The sequence below is a fragment of the Rattus norvegicus genome, chromosome X (assembly GCF_021556685.1).
Source record: "Rattus norvegicus strain SHRSP/BbbUtx chromosome X, alternate assembly SHRSP_T2T, whole genome shotgun sequence".
NCBI classification, from domain to species: Eukaryota; Metazoa; Chordata; class Mammalia; order Rodentia; family Muridae; genus Rattus; species Rattus norvegicus.
This window is the reverse complement of record NC_141554.1, coordinates 80945586-80965000: the sequence shown is the minus strand read 5'-3', so window position 1 is coordinate 80965000 and position 19415 is coordinate 80945586. Positions and strand designations below refer to the sequence as shown.

The window sequence follows — 19415 nt, the reverse complement described above, 5'->3', positions numbered from 1 at the left end:
GAATGGTATTAAAGACACATGACCAAAAAAAAATTCAAGTCCTATTAAAATGAACAGAAAAAAGAGCAAGAGGATTTTAAACTGGAAGGGAGAATTACACAGCAAATTTTAAAAGATGTAAAATTAGCAATCATTGAAGAAGTAATAACCCTGGAGCACAGTGCATTTTATTCCAGCCACTTGTCTGGCTTTAAAATACTTCTGAATTTATCTAAGCGAGATTCAATTTGTAAAATGGAGAGAGTATTATCTCAATTACTAGGGTTGTTCTGAAAAATATATGATTTATATTCAAGTTTCTTGGTCAGTGCCTCAAATATGCAAGTGGTTTCTGAGTTATTAGCTGTTTTACATATATTCATGTTTAAGACGACATGAATATATGTAAAAACTATACAACATTTCAAATTCATGATAGAAAAATGAGGTTCAAACTGGCACCATTAAAATCAAATAGCTGGGATAGATTATAAAGTAAACTTTGAGCAAAGGTATTGAGAAAAATTTTCAAAATGTATTTCTCATGAGTTTGAATATGATTGCCTAGAGAAAAACAACTGCAGCAGAAAGCGTTTTATGGTATTTAGAGATGAAGATAATATAATTGCAGAGAGATTCAAGCAATCTACTAAATCAAATGCAAAACAAACTAAGTAATTGACAATTTCCTACTTCAGATGAACATTCATTCAGGGTCTTTAGAGACCTAAACTATTTTTTGCACATATTTGTGATCATTGAACATTTTGTAAAATATGCAAATTAGCCTGGAAGTCCAGACAGATTTTACCATTACTGATAAAACTCTGTCCCTGACATAGCTGTTTATTATACCCTACACATACTCTGCATTTCCTATTGTAAGTATTTATTATGATATACAATCATCTAATGTGGCTCTTGAGCAATGCATATGAAAAGACAGAGATGATTCAAAGTAATGAATAATCCCTTCCAAGCTAGGTTGAATTTTATCATGCATTATAGATTTTTGATGAAAATTCATGTTTGCATGTATTTTTCTGACGAGGAGAAAGATTAAGTTTAAATGATACACTTTAGGTGTACATATACTGGCTACACAGATAAAGTAAAAATACATAAAAACAACATACATTATAACATAATGACAGAAGGGAAAAGCTGAATTTCTAGAAAGAATTTTAATCACAAACTTCAAAACATGTGTTGGAAAAAAAACTGAATCCCTAATAGTGTATGCTTTCCACTATGTTTTAAAACACTGTCTGAACAAAAAGTAGACTTGACAGGAGTCACTGAGAGGAGAAAAATAAGCAAAGGATAAATTTTAGCCATCAATTTGAATAAGTAACTTTCTGCCTCTACCTATTCCTAGAAAATAAATTTGTTTATGATCATGGCAGAGAAAAAATTAGCAATATTTCAGAGACATAAGAAATCATTTGGTGCTTTATTAAATTTATAAATGGATGTTACCATTATACAAAAAAATAGAATTAAGTATCTAAATCATTTCTTGATCTTTTAAGGGAGGAAAATTAAAATCAGAAAAAATATACAATTAAAGCATAAAGTTTATTTACAAGTAGTAAAATATTAAATTGTCTCAAAGATCTATAATATACTCCTTAAAAGAACCAGTCTTTAAATAACCTAAATCGCACAATAGGATGAACATATTATGTATGCAATTTATCACTACAGACAAAAAATAACATGGAAATATAATATGGTACCCGATGTTTATTGGTTTATTCAATACAATCAAGATTCTATTTCACTTGAAATAGGAACAAATACAAAATTAACCAGCATGCATTTTTATAATTCTGCATAGTACAATGTTGAAATTTTGTAATTTTTATATTAAAGTTCTAACTTTAGTTTGAAAATGTCATGTTTGAATTATCATACAACTTACAGTAAAAATTAATATGAATTTTATTAGTTACAGGGATAAAATTTTTCCTTTTCTTGTTTAGGAATGAGCACAGAAACTGATTAGGAAAAGAAAATATGTAAGAAGTTCATCTGGTTTAAACAGCCAGAAACTATGCAGGTTCTCAGCACACAAAATAAAGAAAAGAAAGTTAAAACATCTATGAACAAAGTATTGAAGTTATACTTTCTTCATAATAAAATATATATTTAATAGTTTCAAACAAAAAGGGTTAATGAAAGAAATGTTTCTGTGACTCATACAATGTAGAGTAACAAAACATTTTGAGTATGAGACTTAAAATTTGGGCAGGGTGACAAATATCGATGTATTTTCATTTTTCTACATACAGACATCCAGCTAGACCAGTACCATTTGTTTAAAATGCTATCCTTTTTCTACTGGAAAGTTTTAGATCCTTTTTCAAAAGTCAAGTGACCATAGGTGTGTGGGTTCATTTCTGGGTCTTCAATTCTATTCCACTGGTCTATCTGCCTTTCTCTGTACCAATACCATACAGTTTTTATCACTATTGCTCTGTAATACTGCTTGAGTTCAGGGATAGTGATTCCCCCTGAAGTCCTTTTATTGTTGATAGTTTTTGCTATCCTGTTTTTTGTTGTTGTTGTTGTTGCTGTTGTTGTTTTGTTATTCCAAATGAATTTGTAAATTGCTCTTTCTAACTCTATAAAGAATTGAGTGGGAATTTTGATGGGGATTGCATTGAATCTGTAGATTGCTTATGGCAAAATGGCCATTTTTACTATATTAATCCTGCCAAGCATTAATAAGCATAGGAGGCCTTTCCATCTCCTGAGATCTTCTTCAATTTCTTTCTTCAGAGACTTGAAGTTCTTATCATACAGATCTTTTACTTGCTTGGTTAGACTTACTCCAAGGTATTTTTATAGTATTTGTGACTATTATGAATGTCTTGTTTTTCTATTTTCTTTCTCAGTCCATTTATCATTTGTATAAAGAAAGGCTACTGATTAATTTGAGTTAATTTTATATCCAGCTACTTTGCTGAAGATTGCTTAACAGGTAAGGAAGTTCTCTGTTAGAATTTTTGAGGTTGTTTATCTATACTATCATATCTTCTGCAAATAATGATATTTTTATTTTTTCCTCAAATTTTTATCCCCTTGATATCCTTTTGTTGTCTAATTGTTCTGGCTAGAACTTCAAGTACTATATCGAATAGATAGGGAGAGAGTGGGCAGCCTTGTGTAGTCCCTGATTTTGGTGGGACTGCTTCAAGTTTCTTTCCATTTAGTTTGATATTCGTTATTGGTTTGCTGTATATGGCTTTTATTATGTATAGGTATGGGCCTTAAATTTCTGGTCTCGCCAAAACTTTTAACATGAAGGGGTGTTGTATTACTCTATCCTAAATAATAAAAAAAATATTTACTGAATACAAATGACAATAATCATGACCACTGTTGGCAGCTTAGTGACCATTTAGCAATATTCAATTAATAATACCTCCAAGTAATATATTTTCCAAATTTCTTTTTGTATTTGTATATGCCACTTTGATTAAGAGGGACTTTTGTGACAAATATAAGCATGTTGATCTGCAGTCCTTGATTCCTTATAGGCAAATGCTTACGGCTTGATAGTCATTTCCATGGGCATGAATTTAGCAAAGATAAGACTGGAATTTAAATTTTTGGCAATAATAAATAATTCTGAATTACCTAATTGATTCCAAGCATGATGACAGCTTCACCCCAGGTGACAAAGATGGAAAGATTTCCCACTTTCAAATAGTTCAGTATATTAGGAAACATTAACAAAAGGCATTATAATCTGCCAGTATAAGGGATGACAGAATTATACAAAGACATTACTTTTAAAAGCGGGCAAGAAACTATTCCTATTACTGTCCTCATAGCCAAATCTTATATGAGAAACAAGAATTCTTGGGGTTTAAAAAAATATTGGGATTGAAAACCGAGTAAAACTCCATAGCAAGGAAACCGAGAGATAATAAACAGCATTACATGAAAATGGAGGCAAACTTCTGAGTTGCTGCTAAAACACATCGTATAGAAGTCTGGGCAAATGAAATTATGCTTTGTAACATCATATGTGATAAAGTTAACAACGTTGACTTCTATATTGTAAATGTTGTGGAACAGGTTAAAACCCTGATTTATGCTATGGCCAGAGTCTGTTTTAGACAGCTCTTTAAGCATGCCATGGATGAGATGAAAGCAGGTAAGAATACATAGAAAATGTTTTAGATAAAATTATGAATGGATGATTAAATGAAGCTGTGAGAGGTTGGACTGAAATAGTTATGGGAAGGGCAGGAAGGAATAATTAGAGAATTATTATCAAATCTTTTTTTAAACCTTCCATATACTTTAACTACTTTGAGAAACACCAAGAACAATGATTTAAATTGAAATTGCATTACATCAAATAAACAAAAAAAATCTAAAGGAGATTAAAATTAGGCAACGACTAAAACCAAAAAGCTACAGACTTCAGAATTCTGTTGTGTTCACATATAAGATGCATGAACACTTACTTATATGACTTACTATAAAACTTAACTAAATGCTGAATTAAATTGTTGTATATATCTCGGATTTCTTTGAGGTATGAGTTTTTAAATTACTTTTGTTAAAATTAATATATTTCAGTTTAATAACATATCATTTGAAAAGCAATTTATTCAACTAAAGAAATAAAATGTGATCTGACCCCTCTAAATTATCTTTGTATAATTGTATTTGATGATACAAAGTCACAAAATAAGCCTATTGCTGTGACACATTTGACTTATTAACCTGATATGACATCAGGAGTAGTTTATTATCCTCCTTTGGTTGTTATAATCTGAAACAAATCATACAATTCATATAATTTTAATTTTGTTGTGCTAATTTTATACAATACTAATTATATATTCTCTCAATAGCATTAATTTTTCTCATTATTGTTTATTATGAAGTACTCTACATTTGTAATATAGTAAATGTCAAAAAGTTGTTTCATGTTTCATACCTATTTTCTTACTTTCAATATTTTGAATATATGCTTTCCTGGACCATTTTTATTTTGTTTTTAAATTTTATTAATTTATGTGTGTGTGTGTGTGTGCATGTGCGTGTGTGTGCGCGTGTGCGTGTGTGTGCGCGCGCGTGCACACAGCACACAAGCGTGCATGCACCATAGTTGTTATATAGAAGTCAGTGAACAACCTGAGAGAGCCTGTTAAATCCATGTGGATTCTAGGAATTGAAATCTGGTGATCAGGCTTGGTGGCAAACACACTTTCCTGATGAGGCACCTCAAAGACGTGGTTTTCTCTTTTCTTTACCCCAGTTTCTGAAGAATAAATGTACATGTGTTGTTACAAATTTTGGATTATTTCTGTAAGAAGTATGGCATTCCTTCTATTCCTTCAAAATGGAGGTCTTATTTTTTTTTTCAATTTTACTTGTTCTTTTGTTTAAGACAATAAAACTTTGATGGTCTTCTGTTTTGATTCTCATCCTTTTCTTTATAAATCTGAGTAAAAGCTTGACAGTATTTCCAAATATTTCTTTCCTATTTTTTGAAGCATAAGGACAATATTATTACAGTTTAAAAGAAAAACCCCAGAGCAAAGAAGCTGTCCATCACAACATCTTCCTGGAGGAGGAGAATGGAAAGGAAAAGGGGAAAATGCCATAGTCTTTGGGCTAAGGCAGCTTGGACGTCAGATACAGAAGTGAGCAGTCACATGGTTGGAAGGTTTACAGAGAAAGTAAAAATCCCAAACATGGTGGGGAAAGCTTGCTTAGAACAGAGACAGAAGATGAGATAAAATTTTGTTCTTTCATTGATAGCTTGTCCTTTCTGTCGTGTTAGTAGAAGGCAGATTATTTTATTTCACTTGTTTTTACATCATTGATTTTTCTAGGTAACAACTCTTGTCACAATTTCTTGCTACTTAAAAAATAGTCTCAAGCAACTATAGTTGCCACAAAATATGAATATAATACTAGTATTCCATTTATTTCTTGTAAATTAAGAATGATTTTATTTTACTGTACCATTCATTCCCTTCTCAGTCTTCATCGTTGACTGCTACTGATTGAACAAAATTCACAGTAAGAGATAATTATGACTTGGATGGCATATTTTGTCAATTTGATACAAACCTAGACGTGGTTTGGAATGAAATGTCAATTGAGAAAGTGTTTCTATCAGATTGCCTTTAGGCAAGTCCAAAAACATTTTCTTGATTGAGTGATTCATGTTAGAGAGCCCAACTCACTGTGGCTGGTGGCCCCCCTGAGCAGGTGGTCCTGAAGTGTTTGAGGAAGCAAAAAGAGCCTGCCAGCAATCTTTCGTGGCTCTGCTTCAGTCCCTGCCTTGAGTTCCTGCATTGAGATCCATCAATGATAGACTATGACACAGAAGTATAGGTCACATAAATCCTTTCTTCTCGCAGCTGTTTTTGGTCAGGGTGTTCATCACAATATTGACCCAAACTTTGATAGACATTAAATTAGTACCAGTTTCATGGGATGTTGCTGTGATAGTTCTGATCATGTTGTTTGGAAAGTTTATGGAAGGTCCCTAGAATTTGAAGTTGGAAAAGGCATTTAGTGCACAAACCTTTCTAAAAAAATTCTCTTAAAATTATTTTATTTTTGAGATTATAAAGTCATTATATCAGTCCTCCTTTCCATTTTCTCCCTCCAACTCTCCAATATACTGCACATTTTCTTTTTAAAAAAATCAATCTTAATGGACTGTTGTGGGTGCTTGAAAGATTGAAATGGCGAAAATGATGCACACAACAGAGGCTTGGCTTATAATGTTTCTTTCAGAAGGAAGCAGTAAAACTCTGCTAGGGCCATTTATTTGACATTTTGAATTAAGAATACATGGTATCTAGTTAGCTCTAGTTCTCAACTTTCCTAAGGCTACAACCCTTTAACATAGTTCCTTATGTTGTGGTAACCCCAATTATAAAATTAGTTTCATTGCTTCTTCAAAACTGTATTGTGATGGTACAAATTTGCTACTGTGATGAACCATAATGCAAAATGTGTGTGTTCCAAGGATCTTAGGCAACCCCTTGTGAAAGGGACTTTCAACCCTTAAAGTGGTTGTGGACCAGTGAGTTAGCTGGAGGCGAAAACTCAAGTATGATTTAAAAGAAACCAGTACCACTAAAGTGAAGCCTTTGCTTTGCTGGGACAATTGATGATTATTAACAAAGCTGAGGAATTAACCGTGGTTTAGAAAAAAACAGCATCAATGAAATGAAATCTTCTGGGATTTCAGGGTCAGCAAACATAACCTGTGGTTCACAGTGGATCATAGGTACAGCTCATGCTGGCAGCTAAATTTGAGAAGGCATATTAGTCACCAGGTAGTTTTGAAGGCATGAAGGGGGTCACTGAGAGCAGGTGAGACTTGGCACTGTGAGAGGCCGGGAGAAGCCCCTGGTGATGGTACAAGCTCAATCAGTGGAGACCCCAGAACTGAAGGAGTCATGAAGAGAAATTTAGGCCTGGCACTATGTTGCAACAGAATTAGAGGAGAGGCTATGGTTAAAGCTGCATCCCAAGCTCCAATCGAGATCCCAGAATGTTTATTATATTGGAGATACCAGAACCAAGGGATGAACAGCAGACAGCAGTAGCTGAGGAGTGGAGCTTGCCTGAGCCTATGAGACACGCTGAATATTGCGACGGCAGAACTGGAAGAATGGAGTTGCCTTGGAATGTTGGAACCCAGAGGATCATGAATGGGTTCCAGATGTCAAGCATTGACCTTTTATTATAAAATAATGTTGTTGTTGTTGTTGTTGTTGTTGTTTAGATTTGATTGTGGCTGTACCCCGTTTCTTCACTCGGTGTAAGAAAGTATTCAACTTGCTCTATATTTTACAGGAGCCTTAAGTTGAAAGACTTTGAAACAGATGCTGGATATTTTAAAGAAAATGGACTTTTAAAGTGATAAGTATTTTAAAACTGTAGTTTTAATGTGATGCTGTTTTATACTGTGATATTGGTTTCAATATGAGACCTTGGGGACAAATAAGAAAGTAAAGGCTATGGTTTAATAGTGATGTGTTTGTGTGTCAAGTTCATTGGGCATCAATTGTTTTCGTGATTCTCCTCAACATGACCAAAACTGACATATATCTGGGAATAGGAACCTCAACTGAGAAAATATCTCTACGAAAATGCTTGCAGTCAAGCTCATAAGGCATGTTAGTAAATACTGACTGATGTGAAAAGGCTCAGTCTATTGTGGCTGGTGTCACCCCTGGGCAGATAGGCCTGGAGGACCTCAGAAAGCATACTTAGCAAACCAGCCAGCAACAGGAATCCATGACCTCACTTCAGTTCCTGCCTCCAGGAATCTGTACTTAATCCCTGCCCTGACTTTGCACTATGATGGACTGTGATCTAGGCGTGTGAGACAAATAAGTCCTTCCTTCCTACAGTTGCTTTTGGTCATGGTGCTTTTCACAGCAAACACAATGGTAAATTAATACAATGCTATCACAAATATAACTATAGAAGCTCACAATTAGTCTGTGAATACAATTTCCCTGCTATAATTCTTAATTGATATAATGTCTGTAAGTATATTGTATTTGCCAGAACGTTTACATCAGAAAATACAGTGTCAGAAAATTAGTACACACTTCAAAAAATGTTTAAATTTAAGCAATTTCCTTTCAAAAATAAATTACTGACTGAAAATACTGAAATTCAAAGAGACTAAAGGAAGCCAGAAGACATGCCTAATTAAATATGTTATCAGAGCATAGTATTTATTTTGGCATTTAAGGAGTTTGTACAAAAGATCCCACTGACTTAAAAGCCATCAATCATCAAATTTCAAACATGATAGCAGAGTTTATATTTTTGTGTACATGTGTTTTATTCTGTTCTCAGTGCATTCATTCATTTATTCATTTATTTATTTATTTATTTATTTATGTATCTATTTATTGCTTGCCTGCTTGCTCGCTTGTTCGCTTGCTTGAGCACTGTGTTTCTCAAGTTGGCCTTCACTGGTTAAGTTGAAAGACCCCAGCTTAGCAGCAGTAACGCCATTTTGCAAGGCTGTACTTAAGATGACTGGTTCAGAGAAAGGTTAGAACACTGAGTACACAGCGGCTGCCAAGCAAGATGTGTTTGGTTGAAGGCCTGGCAACAGGACGACTGCAGTTGAGCACCTGACAATGAGAAAAGCCCCGGGAGAGGTCCCACACCCTGGTGGGGGGGCCGAGTCAGCCGTTATGTTCCAAGAAGGTAGCTAGGAAACTTGCCCCCGGGCTGAACCCTTGGGGGGCCGAGTCAGTCCTTATGTTTCAGGAAGGTAGCTAGGAAACTTGCCCCCGGGCTGAACCCTTGCCACATTAGAATCCACCAATTATATCCCTGTAACCATGCATCTGCTTCTGTATGCTTGCTTCTGCTCCCCAAAATCCTATAAAAGCCCATCCTTGGTTCCGTGGGACGCGCCAGTCCCCCGAGTGACTGAAGCGCCCGCAGGTGCCTGTGCCTGTGTATCCCGACAATAAACCAAATCCTCTTGCTGATTGCATCCTGTGGTGTCTCGGTCTGGTCTTTGGAGTTAGAGGGTCTCCATCCCGAGGGAAAGTTCTCCCTGAGAGCTTTTCTTTTGGTGCGTTGGCCGGGAAAGGAGATCCTCCACCCAGGGACCACCGACCACCCACTGGGAGGTAAGCCGGCCGGCGTCTGTCTGATTCTGTCTTGTTCTGCCCTATTCTCTCTGTTCTGTGAGCGCTCAGCCAGGTCTGTTCTGTGAGCGCTCAGCCAGGTCTGTTCTGTGAGCGCTCAGCCAGGTTCTGTGAGTGCTCAGCCAGGTCTGTTCTGTGAGCGCTCAGCCAGGTCTGTTCTGTGAGCGCTCAGCCAGGTTGTTTGGAATTTGGGCGGGACGAAGAAGGAGCTGACGAGCTCGGACTTCTCGCCCTGCAGCCCTGGAAGACGTTCCAAGGGTGTTAGGGGCCCGACTTTTCGGGGCCCAATCTGGGAGGAGAAAGATCCGGACTAACGGCACCTCTGTCTGTATTTTTGGCTTTCAGAGGGCCCCGGACCTTTACCACCTCCATCTGACTTTTTGCTTTCAGTTTGGTACCAAAGCCGTGCAGCACGCCTGTCTGTTGTTTGTTTGACTGTTGGTGTTGTTTGTTTTCTCTGTGTTCTAATCTTCCTTAGAACTAACATGGGACAGTCCCTAACAATGCCCCTAAGTCTCACTCTTGATCATTGGAAAGACGTCCACGACCGGGCACACAACCAGTCCGTCGAGGTTAAAAAAAAGGAAAATGGCAGACTCTCTACACATCCGAGTGGCCCACTTTCGGAGCGGGATGGCCAGTGAATGGCACATTTAATAAGATCATTATTTTACAGGTTAAAGATCGGGTCGTCCACGGACATCCTGACCAGGTTTCTTATATTATCACTTGAGAGAGTCTCGCCTTAACCCCCCCCCCGGGCGGAACCCTTTGTGGACCCGAATTGGCCTCCCCTCAACCCCCAGCCTGTCCCCTCGGCCCCGCCCGGTCTGCCGGCCACCTCTTAAGAAACCTGTCCTCCCGGCAGACCCAAACTCCCCTCTCATAGATCTTCTCTCTGACAGGCCCGGCTGAAACGGAGGAGGCAGAGCCGCCGGCCAGATCAGTTGCCGGGCCACAGTCTGATAAGGGTTTCTCCCCTGTCGCAGGGAGATTGCGCAATAAGCACGAGGTGGTGCCAGATACAACCTCCCAGGCTTTCCCACTTAGACAGGGAACCGGTGGCCAGACCCAATACTGGCCGTTTTCAGCAGCTGACATTTACAATTGGAAACAACACAACCCTTCTTTCTCCAAAGATCCGGTGGCACTCACCGACCTAATAGAATCTGTTTTACTTACCCACCAGCCTACTTGGGATGACTGCCAACAGCTCTTACAGGCCCTCTTAACCTCAGAAAAAAAAAACAAGGAGTGTTCCTAGAGGCCAGAAAGCATGTTCTGGGAGATGATGGGCGTCCCACCCAGCTGCCTGAGGACCAAACTGGGATTTTAATACAGCTGAAGGTAAGGGACACCTACGCCTTTATCGCCAGTTGCTTCTAGCGGGTCTCCGAGGGGCTATACGACGCCCTACTAATTTGGCTCAGGTAAAACAGGTATTACAGGAAGCAGGGGAAACTCCCTCCGCCTTTCTAGAGAGACTTAAGGAGGCCTACCGTATGTACACTCCCTATGATCCAGATGACCCAGGACAAATGACGAGTGTCTCTATGTCCTTCATCTGGCAGGCTGCTCCAGATATCAAGACTAAGTTACAGAGGTTAAAAAAATTTGCAGGGCTATACATTACAGGATTTACTTAAAGAAGCTGAAAAGATTTTTAATAAGAGAGAGAATTGAGTCGAATCTTGGCCGCCGTAGTTCAGGGCCAAGAAAGGAAGGGAGATAGGGGGGAGCTCGAAAGGGGCTGAAGCTGGATAAAGATCAATGTGCCTATTACAAAGAGAAAGGACACTGGGCCAGAGAGTGCCCCAAGAAGCCTGGCGGACCCCGAAAGCCTCGACCACGAACCTCCCTCTTGGCTCTAGATAAAGATTAGGGAGGTCAGGGCCAGGAGCCCCCCCTGAGCCCAGGGTAACGCTTAAAGTTGGGGGGCAGCCGGTTGCTTTCCTGATAGACACAGGAGCCCAGCATTCAGTCCTCACTCAAGCTTCAGGACAACTCAGCGACCGGACGCCCTGGGTACAAGGAGCTACTGGTGAGAAACAATACCGATGGACTACGGACCGCCGGGTTCAGCTGGCTACTGGTAAGGTGACCCATTCCTTCTTACATGTTCCGGACTGCCCGTACCCTCTGCTGGGCCGTGATCTGCTCACCAAACTAAAAGCACAAATTCATTTTGAGGAAGGAGGGGCCCAAATAACTGGCCCCCACGGAACTCCCCTTCAAGTTCTAACCCTATGAACCAGGACAGGACACTGGCTTGGACAGAGACTGGTGGGATGGGGTTGGCACTCCAACAGCCCCCCTTAATTATACAGTTAAAGGCCACTACAACTCCAGTCTCCATAAAACAATACCCCCTGTCACATGAAGCTTATCAAGGTATAAGGCCTCACATTACGAGGCTTCTAGATCAAGGCATCCTAGTCCCCTGCCGGTCGCCTTGGAATACGCCTCTTCTGCCTGTTAAGAAACCCGGCACTGGAGATTATAGGCCAGTACAAGACTTGAGAGAGGTCAACAAGAGGATAGAAGATATTCATCCGACTGTTCCAAACCCTTACAATTTGCTCAGTAACTGTTCATCGATGAGAAACAGGGGTATGCTAAAGGGTCCTAACACAAAGGTTGGGACCCTAGAAACGCCCTGTGGCCTACCTGTCTAAGAAATTGGACCCTGTGGCCTCCGGCTGGCCACCGTGCCTAAGGATGGTGGCTGCTATTGCTGTCCTGATCAAGGACACTGAAAAATTGACTTTGGGACAGCCACTCACCATCCTAGCACCCCACACAGTGGAGGCCTTGGTAAAGCAGCCCCCAGACTGCTGGCTCTCTAATTCCCACATGACCCACTACCAAGCCTTGTTACTGGATGCAGAACAGGTTCAGTTTGGACCCGTAGTCGCCCTCAATCCTGCCACCTTGCTTCCCCTACCAGAGGAGGCAGCACAGCATGACTGCCTACAAATCCTTGCAGAAGTACATGGAGCCAGGCCGGACCTATCGGACCAGCCTCTTCAGAATGCTGACCACACATGGTACACGGATGACAACAGCTTCTTGGCAGAGGGAGAGCGAAAGGCTGGAGCTGCGGTCACTACGGAGGACAAAGTGATTTGGGCGAAAGCCCTGCCTGCTGGTACCTCCACACAACGGGCTGAACTCATCGCCTTGACTCAGGAGCTTAAGATGACAAAAGGACACCAGAAAGGGCACAACCCAGAGGCACGAAGAAACCGGCTGGCCAATGCCACGGCTCGAGAAGCGGCCATGAACAAACAAATCTTGCCCTTAAATAGCCCAGACCAACCCACGCCCCCACCAGTGGGACAAACCAGTTAGGTTTATGCCCATGAGGACATAGAGCTCCTAAAAAAATGGGGGCCATCTACCACCCTCAACTAAAACAGTGGGTCTACAAAGGAAAGACAGTTATGCCAATAAAAATGACTTTTAAATTGACATAAATTAACCCATTTGGGGTTTAAGAAGATAAAAACCTTACTAGATCGGGAAGAGATAAATCTGTGTTTTTTTTTGAATCGGGACAAAGCGATACAAAAGGTGACTGAGAGTTACAAAGTGTGCGCTCAGGTTAACCTGGGAAGGACCAGGATTGGACAAGGAGTTCGTCCTAGGGGACACCGTCCCGACATCCATTGGGAAATTGATTTTACTGAAATTAAACCAGGTATATATGGATACAAGTATCTCCTAGTGTTTGTAGACACCTTCTCAGGATGTGTCGAAGCCTTCCCCACAAAACACGAGACTACAAAAATGGTCACCAAGAAGCTCCTCGAGGAAATCTTTCCCAGGTATGACATGCCTCAAGCGTTGGGGTCGGACAACGGGCCCGCTTTCGTCTCCCAAGTAAGTCAGTTGGTGGCCAAATTGCTGGGGATTGATTGGAAATTACATTGTGCCTATAGACCCCAGAGTTCAGGTCAGGTAGAACGCATGAATAGAACAATTAAGGAGACTTTATCCAAACTTACGCTTGCAACTGGCTCAAAGGATTGGGTGGCCCTCCTTCCCCTAGTTCTATATCGGGCCCGGAATACCCCGGGCCCCCATGGTCTAACTCCTTTTAAAATAATGTATGAAACACCACCCCCATTTGTCCATTTCTTTGATTCAAACATTGCTGATTTTGCTGACAGCCCTTCTCTGAGGGCCCATTTACAGGCCCTACAGATTGTACAGAGAGACGTCTGGAGACCTTTGGCCGCTGCTTACCAGGACAAGCTTGAGCATCCGGTGGTGCCACACCCGTTCCAGATTGGAGACACCGTGTGGGTGCACAGACACCAGACCAAGAATCTCGAGCCACGGTGGAAAGGACCCTACACCGTCCTCCTGACTACCCCGACCGCCCTAAAGGTAGACGGAGTCGCGGCTTAGATCCACGCACCACACGTCAAGGCAGTCCGGTCTGAGGAATTGACTAATCACAACACTACACCCCAGACATGGAGAGTTCAGCGCACTCCAAACCCCTTAAAGTTAAAACTCCTACGTGGCTCCTCCTAGCCCTTTTGTGGCCTAGAGTCAGTGAGGGAATAAGCCCCCACCAGACAGAAATTTCTTGACCAAGTCGAGTGAAAGATTTCACTCAAAGTTAGCAAAAAAAAAAAAAAATGGGGTAATGAAAGACCCCAGCTTAGCAGCAGTAACGCCATTTTGCAAGGCTGTACTTAAGATGACTGGTTCAGAGAAAGGTTAGAACACTGAGTACACAGCGGCTGCCAAGCAAGATGTGTTTGGTTGAAGGCCTGGCAACAGGACGACTGCAGTTGAGCACCTGACAATGAGAAAAGCCCCGGGAGAGGTCCCACACCCTGGTGGGGGGGCCGAGTCAGCCGTTATGTTCCAAGAAGGTAGCTAGGAAACTTGCCCCCGGGCTGAACCCTTGCCACATTAGAATCCACCAATTATATCCCTGTAACCATGCATCTGCTTCTGTATGCTTGCTTCTGCTCCCCAAAATCCTATAAAAGCCCATCCTTGGTTCCGTGGGACGCGCCAGTCCCCCGAGTGACTGAAGCGCCCGCAGGTGCCTGTGCCTGTGTATCCCGACAATAAACCAAATCCTCTTGCTGATTGCATCCTGTGGTGTCTCGGTTTGGTCTTTGGAATTAGAGGGTCTCCATCCCGAGGGAAAGTTCTCCCTGAGAGCTTTTCAAAGTAACTGCGGATGACATTGAACTGTAAGTTGTTCTGTCATGGTTAGTATTTATGACACTGGAGTTAAACCTAAGGCTCTATGCATACTGCACAATCACTCTACCAACTGAGATACAGACTCCATCTGACTTCTTGTGATTTAAGAATTCAAAGCCATGGAAGACTTTTCATAATCTCTTTCTCCCCATCTCTTACTAACATCTATATTCACTTTCTTTAATGGGTATTTTTAGCAGGCACAAGATTGTGCACATAGATATTTAGATTACTATGCATAGCTAATTTAACAACACTGGAAAATGTTGAGTTATTTACAAGTAGGTTTGGTGGCCTATACCTGTCATTCCAGTATATGGAAAGTGAGGCAGAAAGATTGTCAGGAGTTTGAGGCAAGTGTGGCCTGTTTAGCAAAGTCCCATAAAAAAATAAAATTTAAAAAGTATATGGATTATTAGTTATCTTTAGTTTTGAGACATCATTTTACTATATAGCCCTGGCAGAGGTAGAACTGCAATGGAGATTAAGCTATTCTCAAACTTGTGATAATCCTACTATTTCAGTAATCCTGGCACAGAATTACAGGCATGCCCAGCTGTAATAACCTAGTTTGTAAACCAAATGCACCCCTTAATATATTTAAGACTCATTCCATAACATTTTTCAGAGCTATTATACTCCATACTATATTGAGCCTCTATACTATATTGCAATGAATTAGGAAATATAAAGTCATATTTAGACCTGGAATTAATTCTTGGCACATTTCAAAATGTACAGTAAAAAAGATTGTACTACATTATGATAGCATTCAAACAACTACTGAATCGTGTCACTTCTCATTAGTTAGTTGAACATAAAAGTGTGGGAGTTTTATTAGAATTGAATTAGTGTATTATTACAGATTCATAGTTCACCTCTGATTTAATAGCTAAGCAACCACGGGTTAAATATATGAATTATTAAGGCTTCATATTTTGTTTATAATATAGCATAATTCATATCTCATAGATGCTGTGAAAATTAAAATAGTATTTTTAAAGTGCCCATCATAGTACATCAAACCTTAAACAGTCTTAAATGCAGGGACAAAGAGTGGATCAGGGACTGAAGGAAAGGCCATCCAGAGACTTCCCCACCTGGGGATCCATCCCATATGCAGCCACCAAACCCAGCCACTATTGCTGATGCCAAGAATGCTTGCTGACAGGAGCCTGATATGGATGTCTTCTGAGAGGTTCTGCCAGAGCCTTACTGACACAGATGAGGATGCTTGCAGATAACCATTTGACTGAGAATAGGGACCCCAGTAGAGAAGTTAGAGAAAGGACTGAAGGCACTGCAACCCTATAGGAAGAGCAACAATATCAACCAATCAGACCCCAGAGCTCCCAGAAACTTAAACCACCAACCAAAAAGTACACATGGAGGAACCCATGGCTCCAGCTGTATATGTAGCAGAGGATGACATGGTCTGGCATCAATAGGAGGAGAAGCCCTTGGTCCTGTGGGGGTTCATTTCCCCTGTGTAGGGGAATGTTAGAGTGGTAAGGTGGGAGTGGGTGGGTGGGAGGGGGAGCATCCTCATAGAAGCAGGGAGGGAGGGAAGGGAGAGGGGGAAACTGGGAAAGGAGATAATATTTGAAATGTAAATATATAAAATATCCATTAAAAAGTTTTAAATAAAGCAACATTGCATAATAGGAAATATTACAGTACTGGAAGCCTAATATGCTTGGGCTTCAGTGTCAATATTGAAAATAATGTTACTATTCCTAAGTTACTTAATATTTGTAAAAGTAACTTTTACTTGCCTGATATAATTGTCATCTCAAAGGCTTACTACTAAACAAGCTTAGTCTTTCTAGTTCTTTCTGAATTCTGGTTGACTGGTTCAACTGTTGTGGCTGAAACTCCTCTACACACTGATTCAAACTCTCTTCTCTCAGCTTCTGACTGAATTGCTCTGTTTGGCCTCAAAACTAACTCTAGAAATCTGTTGTCCATTCTCTGGCTCCTTCTGTCTTCACCTATGTCTAGTTTGTTCTCTCTGCAGCCTGTCTGAAATACTGTCCTGGTTAAAAAATGCCTCAGAACTCAACCAACTGAACCTCCACCAACTGAACTGCCATGAACTCCCCTCTCTGTACTGCTTCTCAAATCACTGACTCAACAGAACTCCTGACCAAACAGACCTGACCAGAACTGCATGCCTGTGTATTCTGAGTGCCAGGATTAAAGGCATGGACCACAGCGCCTAGACCTAAACTTTTGTCTGAAACTTGCTCTGTACCAGGTTGGCCTTGAACTCAGAGATCTGCTTGTCTTTTTTTCCAGGAATTAAAGGTGTGTCTGTATTCTAGCCAGATCTCACAGATCTAGAAGGTCTTTGGATATTATCCCTTGTCAGAGCATCTATGTTGCTGGATAAAAATTCCTCTACAAGTATTTGTTCCTCTTTTTCATTTGTAAATGGGAATAATAACAATATTCTTCACATGACCACTGATGTTTAAATGGGAACAAAAGAACAATAAACAATTCAATAAATATCCAATCTTTAACCCTACATTAGAGATCCAAAAGATTACATGACTTATTTTAATGAACATTTAGAGGCTTAGATAGGAAGACTGTTGCAAATTCAAGGTCACCCTCAGGTACAAAGTCCTTACCAGGCAAGCCTGTGTTCGAATGAGACCTTATCCAAACCAAATCAAGTCCAAACAGGATTTACAGCCAAGTGTGGTATCTCACATCTGTAACCTTAAAATTTGAGTGGCTGAGGTAGGAGGATCATAGGAGTTTGAAGCCAGTGTAGACTTTAGAATGACATTCTGTCTCAAAAACTAAGAAAAAAGTCAAGAGGGAAAAGAAAGCACTTAGCTTTCATGTCCACTGACAAAGAATAACCCTGAAATCCTTATAAAAATGATAGCCAAAACCATATTTTTAACTTTTTGTAGAATAAATTATAATTTTAAGTATACTTTCATAAAACAACAAAATCCTAATTATAGCTCATGCAATAAATGATGTTAAGATCTATACTAGAGTCAAGGTACTAAAGAAATAAAACACGCATTATTTTCTCAGTATTAACATTTATTTAATTATTGGACATTATCACATTACAGATGTTTGACGAATTTATGTAATGAGTTCCATAAGAAATGTACATGCACATGTAACTCACAGTCGCCACTGCAGGAATCTGTTTAGTGACACCATAAATTCAACTTTCTTGGCATGTGAGAAAAAGTCTATTAAATATTCCAAGTAAGATTGAAATCAATCAGGTTAACTAAAAATTGAGTGAAAGTTTACGTGCACAGAAAAGTATAGGCATACTATACTGCTACTTTAATTACTCTACTCCTGGTTTTGATGCTATTAAAAGTAAAATAGTCATTCTGAATATTTATTGAAATTGTTTTCATGTAGCTTGCTAAATACATTAAATAAATTATCTTTTAATCCTTCGGAGATCTCTGTGGGAAGGGTACTACTCTCGTTTTACAATTCAGACAACTGATTTTCCCAAAATCATAGGTGACAGAGTCAGGATATAAAATTCAAATCTAACTCCAAATATCTCCAAGAAGTCAGGTGTACCTTAGTAGAGAAACTATAGAATCAGAGGCAGGTGGTTTTCTATGAGTTCCAGGCTACCCAAGGCTACAGAGTGAAACCCTGTCTCAAAAAAAAATCCATAAGTATCAGGTACATGATTTAGTAGTAGAGCATAGAAGAACATTTTAAAATTCCTAGGTTCTATTTCCTTTGCTACACACACACACACACACACACACACACACACACACACACACACACACACACACACACAAAGGTACAGACATACACACACAGAGACATATACAATTATAAAATGTTAATTCAATCTTTGTTTGTTGATATTAACATATAGTGATATTTTACCTATAAGAGAAGATTTTGCCTCTCTCTGTCTCTCCAAGATGAATAATACCATGTTTGAAGTTCATGGCAAAATCCTTAGTGCTTCATGGTATATTTGCTTATCAGGAAGGAAAAACATAAAGTGCTTCCCTCTATCTTTCTTTGGTCTTCTTCATTTATACCGTATTGATCAGAAATTCCTTAAAATGTCTTTTTCTTATGTAGAAACTTCACTTCAGATTCTAGTGGTAACACAAGGAAAGTTATCTGCTTTCCTTGTTACATATTACTTTTGGTTATGTCATGAGAATTGAGATATTATACACAAGATTCTGGTATTCAGTTTGGATATTTCATATTTAAGTTTTTTACGGTATTAGAAAGTCAGTGACAAGAATTATGTTACTAAGATTTTATATTAGTGTATTAGCTTTGTTAACAATATAAGTAGTTTTCGTACTGTTAAGAAGCTTAGTGTTAAAGAAAATATATTTGATGCAGTGTAAACACTTGACATATTTCTATGCAGAAATGACTAAATTATCGGGTGCACATACTTCTATCGCTTAGCTTTAATCTCTAAAAATTATTAAGGGATGATAACATTTATATGGTTTTATTTATCTTCCTAATGGGTTTATGAAT

The 19415-nt window shown here is 39.5% G+C and overlaps 2 protein-coding genes across 2 annotated transcripts in view; one reads left to right on the top strand and one right to left on the bottom strand.

The window, feature by feature from the left end:
- The window catches only part of Tent5d (terminal nucleotidyltransferase 5D), a 67769-nt gene that overhangs the window by 35055 nt on the left and 13299 nt on the right, over positions 1-19415 (bottom strand).
- On the top strand, positions 10145-12497 carry LOC147998278 (uncharacterized). The gene is given in 5 exon segments (XM_087601113.1): positions 10145-10295; positions 10565-10803; positions 11036-11262; positions 11537-11904; positions 11907-12497. Coding segments are annotated over 5 exon segments (1413 nt in total). The 3' UTR covers positions 12335-12497.